Genomic DNA, 17,145 nt, shown 5'->3' with positions numbered 1-17,145 from the left:
GCCCAGAAAACAGTTTCACTCTCTCGACCCTACTGAATCCATTAATCATCTTAAATCTGTCCATTAGATCACCCCCTTCAGCTTCCTGACCGGGAGGTACTCAAGCCCATTCTGTGTGACCTGCCTTCATAATTTAAACCTTTCAGCCCGAGAACAGTCTGGTGAACCTGAGCTGCCCCACCTCAAAGGACAATATCTCCTCTCTGAGGTGCAGGGGCCCAGAACGGAACCCGGTGGACTCCCGATGTGGGTGGGATCTGAGCAGAGGTTGATAAATCTGGAAGATCACGGCGCCAAGGACCTGAGTTTGATCCCGGCCCTGTAGGTGTCCGATTGGAGCGGGTTATCCATACCATGGAGGCGGAGCCCGCGACTGAATTTAACCCCTTATGTGCTTGACAGGAAAGGACGAGAGGACGTGCAGCAACTGCGAGACCGATGTTTGTCACGGTAACATTCCCGAAGGTATCAAATCCAGGAAGGTCCTCACCACTGGATATTTCAACATCCTCCCGTTCGACAAGCCGGAAGGTGAGTGAGTGAAGGCCCAGTGGACGGGAGGGTGTTGGGTTCACAGAATCGAAAGTGCCACAGTCTGTAGACTCCGCCGACTGCAGGGCTGGACTCCCGAGAAGGTTGTCAGGAACTCTGGACCTTGGCAACAGAGCAGCTCCCAGGAATCTCCGCCAACGCGACGGAGGGTGGCGGAGTTAACGTTTCGGTTGCGGGATATGGGTCGTCACTGGCCTGGGCCCAAAACCTACAGCCCAACCCTAACTTCCTCTCGAGAAGGTGGTGGGCAAGCTGCCTTCCTGAAACCGCTGCAGCCCCGATGGTGTAGGTACATCTGCTGTGCTGTTAGGGAGTGGAATTGTTTTCTCTGCTGCACCAGGGAAATGGTCCCTCGTTTAAATTCCTATTAACAAATTGACATTAATTTTCAGGGTTCCCCGGCACGTACTACCCCCACCCCAGAATCCCCACTCCAGATAAGGATCTCCCCCCTCGACGTGACGTGGCGTTCCATAGAATTTACAGTGCAGAAGGAGGCCATTTGGCCCATTACGTCTGCAGCGGCCCTTGGAAAGAGCACCCTATTTAACCCCACACCTCCACCCCATCCCTGTAACCCAGTAACCCCACCTAACCTTTCTGGACATGAAGGGCAATTTAACATGGCCAATCCACCTAACCTGCACATCTTTGGACTGTGAGAGGAAACCGGAGCACCCGGAGGAATCCCACGCAGACACGATGAGGACATGCAGACTCCGCACAGACTGTGACCCAGCCGGGAATCAAACCTGGGTTCCTGGAGTTGTGAAGCAACTGTACTAACCATTGTGCTGCCCAAACCATTGGCGAGGTTTATAATAGCTTCAGCAAAATGGGAAGCAGTGGAAGAGAACCATGATGGGGCAAAGCTCAGTAACCCCCCTGGGTGGGGGGGTTGGAGACATCACGCCCAGGCTCCATTGAGGGGGGAGGGGGGTTTCCCCATTTCCATGAATGTTGCTCCGGTGCTTGTTCAGAGAGGTGGTGGGTCTCCTTATCCAAGGGGAGGAGGGGATGGGGCTGGAGTTTTGTTTTTAATGCACGTTATGGCGTCTTTTAAAGACGGTACCCTGATCTCCGTGGAAACGGCACTATCAGTCCCCGCTCCAGCCAGCATGGCAGCAGAAACTCCCCCCCCCCACACCGCTGACGTTCTGTCAACCAAACGCGGAAGGATCTGATATCAGGGAACTTGGCTGTGCCACTGCAGAGCTGTCAGCTCTGTGTGCACAGAAGTATAGAGGGATCTGGGTGACCGAGTCCATGAATCACAAAAGGCCGGTGTACAGGTACAGCAAGTATTTGGGAAAGTTCATAAAATGTCATTAATAGATAGATAGATAGAATTTACAGTGCAGAAGGAGGCCATTCAGCCCATCGAGTCTGCACCGGCTCTTGGAATGAGCACTCTACCCAAGGTCAACACCTCCACCTTATCCCCATAACCCAGTAACCCCACCCAACACTATGGGCAATTTTGGACACTAAGGGCAATTTAGCATGGCCAATCCACCTAACCTGCTTATCTTTGGATTGTGAGAGGAAATCAGAGCACCCAGAGGAAACCCACGCACACACGGGGAGAATGTGTAGACTCCACACAGACAGCGACCCAAGCCGGGAATCGAACCTGGGACCCTGGAGCTGTGAAGCAATTGTGCTATCCACAATGCTACCATGCTGCCCGATCAATTGATTATTGTTTGGGGAATTTATTACAAAATTAGGGATGTTATGCTTCAGATGTACAGGGCGTTGGTGAGGCCACATCGGGAGTATTGTGGACAGTAGAGAAGGTTTACCAGACTAACAGCAGGAATGGACCGGTTGTCTGATGAGGAAAGGTTGGGTTTGTATGCGCTGGGGTTTAGAAGAGTGAGGGACGACTTGATCGAAACCTTTAAGATCCTGAGGGGGTATTGACAGGGTGAATGTGGAGAGGATGTTTCCTCTTGTGGAAGAATATAGAACTTGGGGTCACTGTTTAAAAATAAGGAGTCACTCTTTTAAAACGGGGATGAGGAGAAATATTTTCACTCAGAGGGTCGCAGGTTTCTGGAACTCTCTTCCTGAAAACGCAGTGGAAGCAAAATATTTGAATGTTTTTAAGGCAGAGTCAGATAGATTTTTGATTAACAAGGGGGTGAAAGGTTATCAGGGGATCAGCGGGTATGTGGGGTTGAGATTACAATCCAGTCAGCCATGATCTTATTGAATGGGGTAGCAGGGCTCGAGGGGCCGAGTGGCCTTACTCCTTCTCCTGAAGTGGTCTGTCTATGATTGTCCTGGGCCTTCTCTCTCTCCGCAGTGCAGGCAGAGCTCCCCTGCTGCAGTCATGAGTGTAAAATATTTGGGTGAACAACCTGTGCAGGGTTTTTGCCTGAACAAAATTGCAGATGTAGATTTTAACGGTATGAGATTGCCTGTGGGTGAGGCAGCCCATGCGGGCACGATGATAATCTGACAGGAACCGTGGGCTCCAACCCGAGACGGGCCCGACCAGCAGACTCAAAAACAAATTCAGCAATTGAGAATCGCATCTGCACAATCTTCCAGCGACCAAATCCAAACTAGTCCGACGGGATTCCAAAACGAGCTGCTCAGGATTAAACCGAGCTGCTGGTCGAACTCTCTCGCTGTGAGTTTGATCGTGTTCCACATTCCGATGATGCACAGACAGTGAGGCAAGAGCTCGGTATGACTGTAAACCTGCCGCCTTCAGTATGGGCGGCACGGTAGCACAGTGTTTAGCACAGTTGCTTCACCGCGCCAGGGTCCCAGGTTTGATTCCCGGCTTGGGTCACTGTCTGTGCGGAGTCTGCACGTTCACCCCCTGTCTGCGTGATTTCCTCCGGGTGCTCCGGTTTCCTCCCACAAGTCCCGAAAGACGTGCTGTTAGGTAATGTGGACATTCTGAATTCTCCCTCAATGTACCCGAACAGGTGCTGGAGTGTGGCGACTAGGGTCTTTCACAGTAACTTCATTGCAGTGTTAATGTAAGCCTACTTGTGACACTAATAAAGATTATATTGTGGAGTTTGCACATTCTCCCCGTGTCTGCGTGGGTTTCGCCCCCCACTACCCAAAGGTGTGCAGGGTAGGTGGATTGGCCACACTAAATTGTCCCTTAACTGGAAAAAAAGAATTGGGTACTCTAAATTTAAAACAAAATGTTTTTATATGATTCACCAGGATGTTCACCAGGGTAAAGACAATGGTTGGAATTCTCGCCTTGTTGGGATTCTCTTTTCCCGCCTGCAGTGCACGCATGCTGCGGTTTCCCAGTCGCATGGGATGGCTTCAAGAGGAATCGCATTGACAAGCAGCGGGAAGAGAGAGAATCCCACCGCCATGAACAGCACACCACCAACACATGGCTGTGGGACCAGAATCTCCAGCCCAGTACAACAACATGATTCAGTGGGATGTTAAAGACTGTAAAGATAGGACATCAATATGATTCACGAGGATCATAGACCATAGAACAGGGGTGGGCAAACTTTTCCGTGCAAGGGCCACATTCAGAAATTCACAATTTTAAAGGGCCGCATAGTATATTAAGTAAAATAATTAATATTTAAAATAGCCAAAATAAAAGGTCTTTAAAGAAAAAAAAGCACATTTATTTGAAAAACAAAGTACCTCAGTAAGTAACAGAACAATGTCAATGAGAATGATGCATCTGACTGCAGTCATTTACCAGTTTGTTGAAATCAGGTGTCAAGTTGCTTGTGCTGATCCTTAACACTGACAGAAGCACAGCCTAGCCGAGTCAACGATAAAAACGCGCGTAGTGGGGTGGATGAGTGGGGCTGCCTTATTGGTCGGTTTAGTTGGGTGTGCGACCAATAGGAGTCCAGGTTACAAACAATAATAAGGCTTATTGTTTGTAACCTGGACTCCTATTGGTCGCACACCCAACTAAACCGGCCAATGAGACAGCCCCACTCATCCACCCAACTACGCGCGTTTTTATGCGGCCCGCCAATGAGGTGCCCGGAATCATAACCGGCATTTTTGAAAAGCCGCTGGGGAAAAGCCGCTGAAGTAAATGCGCTTATTCAATAAGCGCATTTACTTCAGCGGCTTTTCCCCGGCGGCTTTTCAAAAATGCCGGTTATGATTCCGGGCACCTCATTGGCGGGCCGCATAAAAACCTTTGTTGGGCCGTAGTTTGCCCACCCCTGCCATAGAATGTACAGTGCATTTGGAGGCTATTCAACCCATCAAGTCTCCACCAGCCCTTGGAGAGCCTACTTAAGCCCACCCCTCCACCCTATCCCTGTAACCGCACCTAACCTTTTTGGACACTAAGGGGCAATTTAGCCTGAGCAATCCACCTAACCTGCACATCTTTGGACTGTGGGAGGAAACAGGAGCACCCGGAGGAAACCCACGCAGACAGGGGGAGAAAGTGCAAACTCCGCACAGTGACCCAAGCCGGGAACTGAACTTGGAACGCTGGATCTATGAGGCAACAGTGCTAACCACTGTGCTACCTGATGGAGATAGTAAATAAACATAATTCACTGGGAATTCACCAGCATAAGGATAGTGTATGAATATGATTCACTAGGGTGTTCACAAGTAAAAAGATAGTGGGCTGGAATCTCCGTTCCTGAGGCTAAATGGCGGCGCGAACGGGGAATCCGTGGGTGGTTCACGACAGGAAAATTGATGCGAACCACTCATCGATTCTGCTACTGGTAAGGGGTTAGCACGGCGCCGCGTGAAATGCCCGCACATAGTGCTGAAAATGGCCAAAGAATGGGCCGGTCCCAGGCCGCGCATGAGCAGGGCTGACAGCCTGCACCGGTCGCGCCGGAAAAGATTGCGCTGGCTGTGCTGGAACCCTAACCCGCCCACTCCTGCCCCATCCCCTGGCCACCCCTCATCACTCCCCCCCCAGCTCAAGCAGAAGCCCCCTCCCCCCCGGCCAGCAGCACGGATCCCGGACGAGTGTGGCGGCGCTGGATACTGTCCGCAGCCAGCACGCCGGGTTCCCAACCGTTGGGACTGGATGTGGCCCGCACCGTCGGGAACTAGGCCCATCGGGGTCGGAACATCATGGGTGGGCCGGCTGACGGTGTGCCACCTACGTTGAAAGGGTGCGTGGCGCACCTCCCAATGACACCGGTTTGAAGGGACCGGACCAGCATCAAACCGGTGCCTGCCCCGATTCCGGAGTCAGAATCCATTCTCCACCCGATCGCCAATCCTGTTTTCGGCATCGGGCTCTGGAGAATCCAGCCCAGTGTGTAAATATGATTCACTTGGATGTTCACTAGGGTAAAGATTGTGTATAAATATGATCCACTCGGATAAAGATAGTGTATCAATATGATTTTGATGACTCTATTGTGGTTTCAGGTAAATGTAGCCATGGAGGCAAAGCCGATGGGACACGCCACAGCGATGCTGAGGGTGGGATTAATAAAGATACTGTCAGCTCTCCTCACGGATACCTGCACAGTAAAGCAGCCCACGTGGCCATTCTTGCAACTGAAGAGGTTTTTGGGCATATCCGCCAAGCGGTTGGTGACAAACATTTCCTGAGGTGAGGCAGGGCCCATGGCTGATCGAAGCCCAATTGAAACACAGATCGAGTGCATTCAGGAGGTCTCTGCGGGGATGGGAATCCTGGTCGGCATTAGATTCACTGGACCAGTAATCCAGTGGGCCAGTTAAACCTCCGGGAACATGGGTTCAAATCCTAACCATGGAAGCCGATGAAATTGAAATTTAGTGAAGAAAATCCAGAGTCGAAAGTTCGTCTCAGTAATGGAGACCCCATGACAATGTCCACCTGGTCCAGCAATTTCCCCTTCACGGAAGGAAATTTCCGTGTGAAACTCGGTGTAGAGTACACAGGTCAGGTACCCCAATCATGACGGGCTGCGTACGGGTCTCCTGAATGCGCCGGAAGGAAGCTGCACGTATGCAGTTCCACCCCCTCGCGTTCTTCGGGCCCGGGACAGCTCCCCGCCGATTTCTGTCCAAAGAGAAAAGCAGAAGGGTGACCGAGTGCAGAGTACTAGAGCCAGCGAAGGGCGAGTGAAAGCGGACAGGGAGAGGTCCCGGCCTGGGAGTTCCAGCTAAGAGGCAGAGATCTGTTTTGATGATATTTGGTATTTGGCTGTGCCACATGATATGCTTGAGCACAATCCGCCTGTTAATTCACATGGAAATCATACTAACCCTGAATGTTAGAGTATAAGGGAGACACTGATCATTGTTTAGAAGTATTATCATTAGAAATATTGAAAGTGGAGGTGAATAATGTTTGATAGATCGAGGAACGGGGCTACGGGAAATGATCAGGCATAAGCATATCGAATGGCAGGGTAGGCATGTGACCTCCTCTTGCTTCTGATTCTTGCGTTCTTTTCTCTTCTTGACCTCGCTTGATAAAGTTCATTTTATTTGAAACCCAGGGAACCGTATAGTTCACATCACCGAGCAAGTCGGAGTCTCAAACCTTGGCCGACTTTAGTCAAAATGCTATTGGCCGCTAACTGGACCTTACCAGGGAAGGCGGGCGGGAGATCGAGCTGAGGATGGTAACAACCTGACGTCCTCGCCCATGTCTAGGCCGAGGCGGGATGCCAGACCGGCTGCAATGCGATAGACACTTAAATTGACCCTAGTCTGATATGGCTGGGCCCAGACCCTCCGCCGAAACAGGGGCGGACTGCAAAATGGTCCGGTACACCCAGCCAGGCACACCCACATCCTACGGAGGAATACCCACGGCAGATTGTGAGAATTAATCAGAGGATTGTGAGGGGGCAGGAGGGGGCCATTCGGCCCATCATGTCTGCATTGACTCTCCAAATGAGCATCCTGACTTAATGCCTTTCCCCTGCTTTTTCCCCTGCACATTGTTTCTGTTTCAGTAATTATGTAATAGCCTCTCGATTGAACCTGCCTCCACCACACTTCCAGGCACAATGCTCCAGGTCGCAACCACTCACTGTGTGTGAAAAGGTTTTCTCTCACATCACATTTGCTTCTTTTAAGAATCACTTTAAGTCTATGCCCTCTCGTTCTTGATGCTTCTACAATGGGGAACAGTTTCTCCTCTTCTACTCTGTCCATCCCCTCCATCCCCTCATGATTTAGAACATCTCTATCAAATCTTCTCTCAGCCTCCTTCTGTCCAAGGGGAACAGTTCCAACCTCTCCAATCTATCCTCATAACTGACGTTTCTCACCCCTGGTAGATATGGTCAGGAGTGATTGGTGAGTGAAGTCTGCTGCTCTGCCTTGTGTTAAATGACTCACTAGACCATTGTTGCCCGATGTCTGTGGTGATATGCATCACCGTATATACGCAAAGAGTTCATGTAAATACGCTACAATGAAGTAAACACTAGAGGGAGCACCGGAGATGCCATGACATGCAGACATACAGCTAATGAACACATACAATAGGACACGACCAATGGGCAGTCAAGACACCCAGAGGTGACACTACCACAAGGGGGCATTACACAATCCATATATAAGGACAGGGCACACACGCTCTGTCTCTTTCCACAGACAGATACTGAGAGAGTAGGACAGGGGCAGATCAGAAGCATCACACCCACCACGTGGCTTAGAGCAGACTGGTTAGTTAGACTGAGTTACTATAGCAAGATTAGCAGGAGAGTCACACTCATAGAGAACTGTGCTAATAATTCAATAAATCACATTGAACTTATTTCAAATTCTGGAGTATCTTTTGGTCAAAACTGCATCGTGTTGAAGCCTGTGTTATCCCAGAGTAGATAACACATCAATGTCCATGTTGTAGGTTTCTGAATGCTGCCAGCCCCTCGGCCCTGAGCTTTGTCATCGACACCACACTGAGCATGGAAGCAGAGATCAACACGGTGAAAGAGATAGCCTGCTCCATCATTGACAGCAGACGGGGAACTCCTCAGGAGCCCAACTTCTATGTGTTGGTGCCCTTCAACGATCCAGGTCAGACCACTGCGCCGAAGGCAGAGTGAGGCAGGGTACCTGGGAATGAGCTAGACAGAGTGACAAGCATTTACAGTGCAGCATCTGGCCCTCTGCGTCCTTGTTTCTTGCCGATGTTGACCGTGCAGTGACTACCTCAGCATCCACAACAATCCCAGGGAATCATTATCCAAGAATCTTCTCCGAGTGGCTGCACCCGGCAGTGTCCGAATGTTAACTCAGTCCTGTTCACACCGCCTACCCACCAGCATTGACGCGCTGACACGGATTGAGTCCCAAAGCGGTAACACTGCAATTGTAAAGCTGTCGGTGTTTTCAAATCTCTCCTCATCCCGCACACTGGGCTAGATTCTCCGCACCCGACTCCGAAATTCCGTTCGATGACGGGACGGAGAATTTGTTTTCCCGCACGAAATCGGGACCGGCGGCGGTTTCGGACTTCTCCGCCCCCCGAAATTCGGCGTATGCGCCGAGTATCCACCGCCTCAGGCCATTGCCTGAGGCCCGCCCCGCGATTCTCCGTCAACGACCGGCCGAATTCCCGACAGCGTGGACCTTTCATGGTCCCACTGTCCGATATCCTCGCGGGGTGGCTGCGGACTCAGTCCGGGATCGCCACAGTTGGGGGAGGGCCTCATCCGGGACTGGGGTCTATGTATGTGGGCGGTCCGGGGCAGGCAAGCGCCCGATGCAAGGCACTATTTCGGTGGTCCAGGTCCGAGGGCTGAGTCCGCCATGGAGCACGGCACGTGCTCATGCGCGACCTCTGACTCGAAAGAGCGGGGAGCAGGATCGGCACTACAGCTCTGAGCTCTGACAGCTGCCTGCTAGCCCCCTGCAAGATGGTGAATCTGTGGCCTTTTGACGCCTGTTTTCCTGGCGTAAAAGACCACAGTTTTCATGATGGCATGGGGACATAGTCCCAAAAACAGAGAATCCCACTCCCTATCGCTGCAACGTCCTCCAGTTCCCTATTTTTCTTTTTTTCATAGAATTTACAGTGCAGAAGGAGGCCATTCGGCCCATCGAGTCTTCACTGGCTCCTGGAAAGAGCACCCTACCCAAGGTCAACACCTCCACCCTATCCCAACAACCCAGTAACCCCACCCAACACTAAGGGCAATTTAGCACGGCCAATCGACCTAACCTGCACATCTTTGGACTGTGGGAGGAAACCGGAGCACCCGGAGGAAACCCACGCACACACGGGGAGGATGTGCAGACTCCGCACAGACAGTGACCCAAGCCGGAATCGAACCTGGGACCCTGGAGCTGTGAAGCGATTGTGCTATCCACAATGCTACTGTGCTGCCCCTTTTTTTTCTGTAAAAGGAGTTTACAAAAGCCATCACAAAGCTATAACCCTCCCTTTATCTGTAACCTCCTCCATCCCCCACACCCCTCCCTATCTCTGCAACCTTCTCCATCCCCCACACCCCTCCCTATCTCTGTAACCTTTTCCATCCCCTACACCCCTCCCTATTCTGTAACCTCCTCCATCTCCCACACCCCTCCCTATCTCTGTAACCTTCTCCATCCCCCACACCCCTCCCTATCTCTGTAACCTTTTCCATCCCCTACACCCCTCCCTATTCTGTAACCTCCTCCATCCCCTACACCCTCCCTATTCTGTAACCTCCTCCAGTGCCTTACACCCCTCCCTATCTCTGTAACCTCCTCCAATCCCCTACACCCCTCCCTATCTCTGTAACCTTCTCCATCCCCTACACCCCTCCCTATTCTGTAACCTCCTCCAGTCCCCTACACCCCTCCCTATCTCTGTAACCTTTTCCATCCCCTACACCCCTCCCTATTCTGTAACCTCCTCCATCCCCTACACCCCTCCCTATCTCTGTAACCTCCTCCATCCCCTACACCCCTCCCTATCTCTGTAACCTTCTCCATCCCCTACACCCCTCCCTATTCTGTAACCTCCTCCAGTGCCCTACAATACAACCCTCCCTATCTCTGTAACCTCCTCCAACCCCGACAATCCTCCCTATCTCTGTAACCTCCTTCAATCCCCCACACCCCTCCCTATCTCTGTAACCTTTTCCATCCCCTACACCCCTCCCTATTCTGTAACCTCCTCCATCTCCCACACCCCTCCCTATCTCTGTAACCTTCTCCATCCCCCACACCCCTCCCTATCTCTGTAACCTTTTCCATCCCCTACACCCCTCCCTATTCTGTAACCTCCTCCATCTCCCACACCCCTCCCTATCTCTGTAACCTTCTCCATCCCCCACACCCCTCCCTATCTCTGTAACCTTTTCCATCCCTACACCCCTCCCTATTCTGTAACCTCCTCCATCCCCTACACCCTCCCTATTCTGTAACCTCCTCCAGTGCCTTACACCCCTCCCTATCTCTGTAACCTCCTCCAATCCCCTACACCCCTCCCTATCTCTGTAACCTTCTCCATCCCCTACACCCCTCCCTATTCTGTAACCTCCTCCAGTCCCCCTACACCCCTCCCTATCTCTGTAACCTTTTCCATCCCCTACACCCCTCCCTATTCTGTAACCTCCTCCATCCCCTACACCCCTCCCTATCTCTGTAACCTCCTCCATCCCCTACAACCCCTCCCTATCTCTGTAACCTTCTCCATCCCCTACACCCCTCCCTATTCTGTAACCTCCTCCAGTGCCCTACAATACAACCCTCCCTATCTCTGTAACCTCCTCCAACCCCGACAATCCTCCCTATCTCTGTAACCTCCTTCAATCCCCCACACCCCTCCCTATCTCTGTAACCTTTTCCATCCCCTACACCCCTCCCTATTCTGTAACCTCCTCCATCTCCCACACCCCTCCCTATCTCTGTAACCTTCTCCATCCCCCACACCCCTCCCTATCTCTGTAACCTTTTCCATCCCCTACACCCCTCCCTATTCTGTAACCTCCTCCATCTCCCACACCCCTCCCTATCTCTGTAACCTTCTCCATCCCCCACACCCCTCCCTATCTCTGTAACCTTTTCCATCCCCTACACCCCTCCCTATTCTGTAACCTCCTCCATCCCCTACACCCTCCCTATTCTGTAACCTCCTCCAGTGCCTTACACCCCTCCCTATCTCTGTAACCTCCTCCAATCCCCTACACCCCTCCCTATCTCTGTAACCTTCTCCATCCCCTACACCCCTCCCTATTCTGTAACCTCCTCCAGTCCCCTACACCCCTCCCTATCTCTGTAACCTTTTCCATCCCCTACACCCCTCCCTATTCTGTAACCTCCTCCATCCCCTACACCCCTCCCTATCTCTGTAACCTCCTCCATCCCCTACACCCCTCCCTATCTCTGTAACCTTCTCCATCCCCTACACCCCTCCCTATTCTGTAACCTCCTCCAGCGCCCTACAACCCTCCCTATCTCTGTAACCTCCTCCAACCCCGACAATCCTCCCTATCTCTGTAACCTCCTCCAATCCTCTACACCCCTCCCTATCTCTGTAACCTCCTCCAGTTCCCTACATCCCACCCTATCTCTGTAACCTCCTCCAATCCCCTACACCCCTCCCTGTCTCTGTAACCTCCTACATCCCCTCAACTCCTCCCTAACTTGGTAAACCCTTCTAGTCCATACATCCTTTTCTATGTAACGTCCTTTAGCCCCTAAAGACCTGAAAGTCATCGGACTCAAAACGTTAGCTCTTTTCTCTCCCCTACAGATGCTGCCAGGCCTGCTGAGATTTTTCAGCATTTTCTCTTTTGTTTCAGATTCCAGCATCCGCGGTAATTTGCTTTGATCCTAAAGCTTTCCTTATCTCTGCAACCTCCTCCAGCCCCTACAATCCTCTCTATCTCCTGAATATCCTCCAGCCTCTACACCCTCCCGAGCTCTGTAACCTCCTCCAGCCCCTGCATTCCTGCCTATCTCTGTAACGCCCTCCAGCACCTGCAACCAGACCGATCTCTGTAACCTCTCCCAGCCCTTTCAACCCTCCAAAATCTCTCCAGCCTACTCCAGCCCCTACAACTCTCTCTATCTAGGTAACCTCCTCCAGCCCCTAATATCCTTCTTATCTCTGTAATCTCCTCCAGCCCTAACAACCCTTCCTACATCTGTAATCTACACCGGCCCCTAAAAATTTCCCTGTCTCTGAAACCCCCTCCAGTACTTACGACCCTCCTTGTCTCTGCAACCCCCTTCAGTCCGTACAATGCTCCCTATCTCTGCAAACATCTCCAGGCCTACATCCCTCCCTAGCTCTGAAACATCCTCCAGCCCCTACTACCCACTCTATCTCTGTAACCTCCTCCAGCCCTTACAACCCTCCCTATCTCTGTAACCTCCTCCAGCTCGACAACCCTCCCTATCTCTGTAACCTCCTCCAGCCCCTACAACCCTCCCTATCTCTGTAACCTCCCCCAGCACCTACATCTCTTCCTATCTCTGTAATCTCCTCCAGCCCCTACAACCCTCCCTATCTCTGCAACCTCCTCCAGCCCCTACAACCCTCCCGATCTCTGTAACCACCTCCAGCACCTACATCTCTCCGATCTCTGTAACCACCTCCAGTCCCTACATCTCTTCCTATCTCTGTAATCTCCTCCAGCCCCTACAACCCTCTCTATCTCTGCAACCTCCTCCAGCCCCTACAACCCTCCCGATCTCTGTAACCACCTCCAGCACCTACATCTCTCCGATCTCTGTAACCACCTCCAGTCCCTACATCTCTTCCTATCTCTGTAATCTCCTCCAGCCCCTACAACCCTCCCTATCTCTGTAACCTCCTACAGCTCCTACGACCCTCCCTATCCCTGTAACTCCTCCAACCCCAAGAACCCTGCCGATCTCTGTAACCTCCTCCAGCCCCTACAACCCTCCCTATCTCTGTAACCTCCTCCAGCACCTACATCTCTCCGATCTCTGTAACCTCCTCCAGTCCCTACATCTCTTCCTATCTCTGTAATCTCCTCCAGCCCCTACAACCCTCCCTATCTCTGTAACCTCCTACAGCTCCTACGACCCTCCCTATCACTGTAACTCCTCCAACCCCAACAACCCTCCCGATCTCTGTAACCTCCTCCAGTCCGACAGCCCTCCCTATCTCTGTAACCTCCTCCAGCCCTTACAACCCTCCCTATCTCTGTAACCTCCTCCAGCTCGACAACCCTCCCTATCTCTGTAACCTCCTCCAGCCCCTACAACCCTCCCTATCTCTGTAACCTCCCCCAGCACCTACATCTCTTCCTATCTCTGTAATCTCCTCCAGCCCCTACAACCCTCCCTATCTCTGCAACCTCCTCCAGCCCCTACAACCCTCCCGATCTCTGTAACCACCTCCAGCACCTACATCTCTCCGATCTCTGTAACCACCTCCAGTCCCTACATCTCTTCCTATCTCTGTAATCTCCTCCAGCCCCTACAACCCTCCCTATCTCTGCAACCTCCTCCAGCCCCTACAACCCTCCCGATCTCTGTAACCACCTCCAGCACCTACATCTCTCCGATCTCTGTAACCACCTCCAGTCCCTACATCTCTTCCTATCTCTGTAATCTCCTCCAGCCCCTACAACCCTCCCTATCTCTGTAACCTCCTACAGCTCCTACGACCCTCCCTATCCCTGTAACTCCTCCAACCCCAAGAACCCTGCCGATCTCTGTAACCTCCTCCAGCCCCTACAACCCTCCCTATCTCTGTAACCTCCTCCAGCACCTACATCTCTCCGATCTCTGTAACCTCCTCCAGTCCCTACATCTCTTCCTATCTCTGTAATCTCCTCCAGCCCCTACAACCCTCCCTATCTCTGTAACCTCCTACAGCTCCTACGACCCTCCCTATCACTGTAACTCCTCCAACCCCAACAACCCTCCCGATCTCTGTAACCTCCTCCAGTCCGACAGCCCTCCCTATCTCTGTAACATCCGTAAGCCCCTACAACCCTCCCTATCTCTGTAACCTCTTCCAGCCCCTACAACTCTCCCTATCTCTGTAACCTCCTCCAGCCCCTACAACCCTCCCTATCTCTGTAACCTCCTCCAGCACCTACATCTCTCCCTATCTCTGTACCCACCTCCAGTCCTTACATCTCTTCCTATCTCTGTACTCTCCTCCAGACCCTACAACCCTCCCTATCACTGTTACCACCTCCAGCCCCTGCAACCTTCCCTATCTCTGTAACCTCCTCCCTCCCCTCCAACCCTCCCTATCTTTGTAACCTCCACCAACCCAAGAACCTTCCCTATCTCTGTAACCTCTTCCCTCCAAGATCTCTGCACTCCTCCAATTCCACCCTCTCGATCATCCCGCAATTCCAATCGCTCCATCATTGGTGGCCTTGCATTCAGCTGCCTGGGGAGGCGCTAAGCTCTGGAATTACCCCCCTAAACCTCTCCACATCTCTGTCATGATATGCAAACATGCAACCAATGAACATTCGGAATAAAACACAACCAATGGGTAGTCAGGACACTCAGAGGTGGCATCACCACAAGGCGGCATGACATAAACACTATAAAAGGGATGAGGCACTCACACCCTGCCTCTTTCCACAGACAGACATCTAGAGAGTTAGACAGGGTTGATCAGCAGCATCACACCCCAGCACGTGGCTTAGAGCAAGCTGGTACAGTTAGGCTGAGTTACTGCAGTTAGATTAGTAGAGAGTCAAACTCATTTGAGAACTGTGTTAATAGTTCAATTAACACGTTGAACTCATTTCAGAATCTGGAGCATCCTTTAGTTAAGACTGCATCAAGTAGCAGCCTGTGTTATCCGAAGCAGCATAACACAACAGTCTCTCTCTCTCTCTGTCAGACATAGCTTGCAATGAGGGTTTCTTGGAGTGAAAAAGGCTGGGATGTACTCGCTGTGTGTTCCTCTTTGCGGAGGGGGCTGGTGACATGCGGGGGGGGGGGGGGGGAATTGAGAGGGGGGAATGTGCGGGGTCGGAGCTGCCATGATCACAGATAGTTACTAACATCCGTGCTGATTCTCCCGCAGATTTCGGTCCCGCCTTCAAGACCACCAACTCGGATAAATTCAAGCAGAAACTCTCATCATTGAGAGCTACAGGAGGAGGTGGTGGAACAGAAATGAGTCTGAGTGGAATACAGGCCAGTTCTCTCAAAATACTGCTACACCTGGGGAGGTCTCTCTAACTACCCAACTCACTCCCCCCACACCGCCATTACACTCCTGTATCTGGGGAGGTCTCTCTAACCCTCTCTCTCTCTCTCACACTCCTGTATCTGGGGAGGTCTCTCTAACCCTCTCTCTCTCTCACTCCTGTATCTGGGGAGGTCTCTCTAACCCTCTCTCTCTCTCACTCCTGTATCTGGGGAGGTCTCTCTCACCCTCTCTCTCTCACACTCCTGTATCTGGGGAAGTCTCTCTAACCCTCTCTCTCTCTCACTCCTGTATCTGGGGAGGTCTCTCTAACCCTCTCTCTCACACTCCTCTATCTGGGGAGGTCTCTATAACCCTCTCTCTCTCACACTCCTGTATCTGGGGAAGTCTCTCTAACCCTCTCTCTCTCTCACACACTCCTGTATCTGGGGAGGTCTCTATAACCCTCTCTCTCTCTCTCTCAGTCCTGTATCTGGGGAGGTCTCTCTAACCCTCTCTCTCTCACACTCCTGTATCTGGGGCGGTCTCTCTAACCCTCTCTCGATCTCACACCTGTGCCTGGGGAGGTCTCTCTAACTACCCAACTCACTCCCCCCACAGCGCCATTACACTCCTGTACCTGGGGAGGTCTCTCTAACCCTCTCTCTCTCACACTCCTGTATCTGGGGCGGTCTCTCTAACCCTCTCTCTCTCACACTCCTGTATCTGGGGCGGTCTCTCTAACCCCCTCTCGATCTCACTCCTGTATTTGGGATGTCTCTCTAAATACCCAACCCCCTCCCCCACACCGCCATTACACTCCTGTACCTGGGGAGGTCTCTCTAACTACCCAAACCCCTCCCCCACACCGCCATTACACTCCTGTACCTGGGGAGGTCTCTCTAACCCTCTCTCTCACTCTTGTATCTGGGGAGGTCTCTCTAACCCTCTCTCTCTCTCACACTCCTGTATCTGGGGAGGTCTCTCTATCCCTCTCTCTCACACTCCTGTATCTGGGGCGGTCTCTCTAACCCTCTCTCGATCTCACTCCTGTGCCTGGGGAGGTCTCTCTAACTACCCAACTCACTCCCCCCACACCACCATTACACTCCTGTACCTGGGGAGGTCTCTCTAACTACCCAACCCCCTCCCCCACACCGCCATTACACTCCTGTATCTGGGGAGGTCTCTCTAACTACCCAACTCACTCCCCCCACACCGCCATTACACTCCTGTACCTGGGGAGGTCTCTCTAACTACCCAACCCCCTCCCCCACACCGCCATTACACTCCTGTATCTGGGGAGGTCTCTCTAACCCTCTCTCTCTCTCTCACACACTCCTGTATCTGGGGAGGTCTCTCTAACCCTCTCTCTCTCACACTCCTGTATCTGGGGAGGTATCTCTAACCCCCTCTCACTCTCTCTCACTCCTGTATCTGGGGAGGTCTCTCTAACCCTCTCTCTCTCTCAATCCTGTATCTGGGGGGATCTCTCTAACCCTCTCTCTCTCACACTTCTGTATCTGGGGAGGTCTCTCTAACCCTCTCTCTCTCTCACAGTCCTGTAT

The 17,145-nt window shown here is 52.1% G+C and overlaps 1 protein-coding gene across 1 annotated transcript in view; it reads left to right on the top strand.

The window, feature by feature from the left end:
- Nucleotides 1-17,145, top strand: part of LOC119974242 (von Willebrand factor A domain-containing protein 7-like) — a 62,259-nt gene that overhangs the window by 22,089 nt on the left and 23,025 nt on the right. Inside the window, exons 5-8 of the mRNA XM_038813012.1 lie at nucleotides 403-531; nucleotides 5,926-6,112; nucleotides 8,354-8,523; nucleotides 15,473-15,585. Coding sequence (XP_038668940.1) covers nucleotides 403-531; nucleotides 5,926-6,112; nucleotides 8,354-8,523; nucleotides 15,473-15,585 — 599 coding nt within the window. The remainder of the gene's footprint in view (nucleotides 1-402; nucleotides 532-5,925; nucleotides 6,113-8,353; nucleotides 8,524-15,472; nucleotides 15,586-17,145) is intronic.

This window comes from Scyliorhinus canicula, chromosome 12 (assembly GCF_902713615.1).
Source record: "Scyliorhinus canicula chromosome 12, sScyCan1.1, whole genome shotgun sequence".
NCBI classification, from domain to species: domain Eukaryota; kingdom Metazoa; phylum Chordata; class Chondrichthyes; order Carcharhiniformes; family Scyliorhinidae; genus Scyliorhinus; species Scyliorhinus canicula.
Note: the sequence above shows the minus strand (reverse complement) of the source record. Positions and strands in the feature narration are given on the sequence as shown.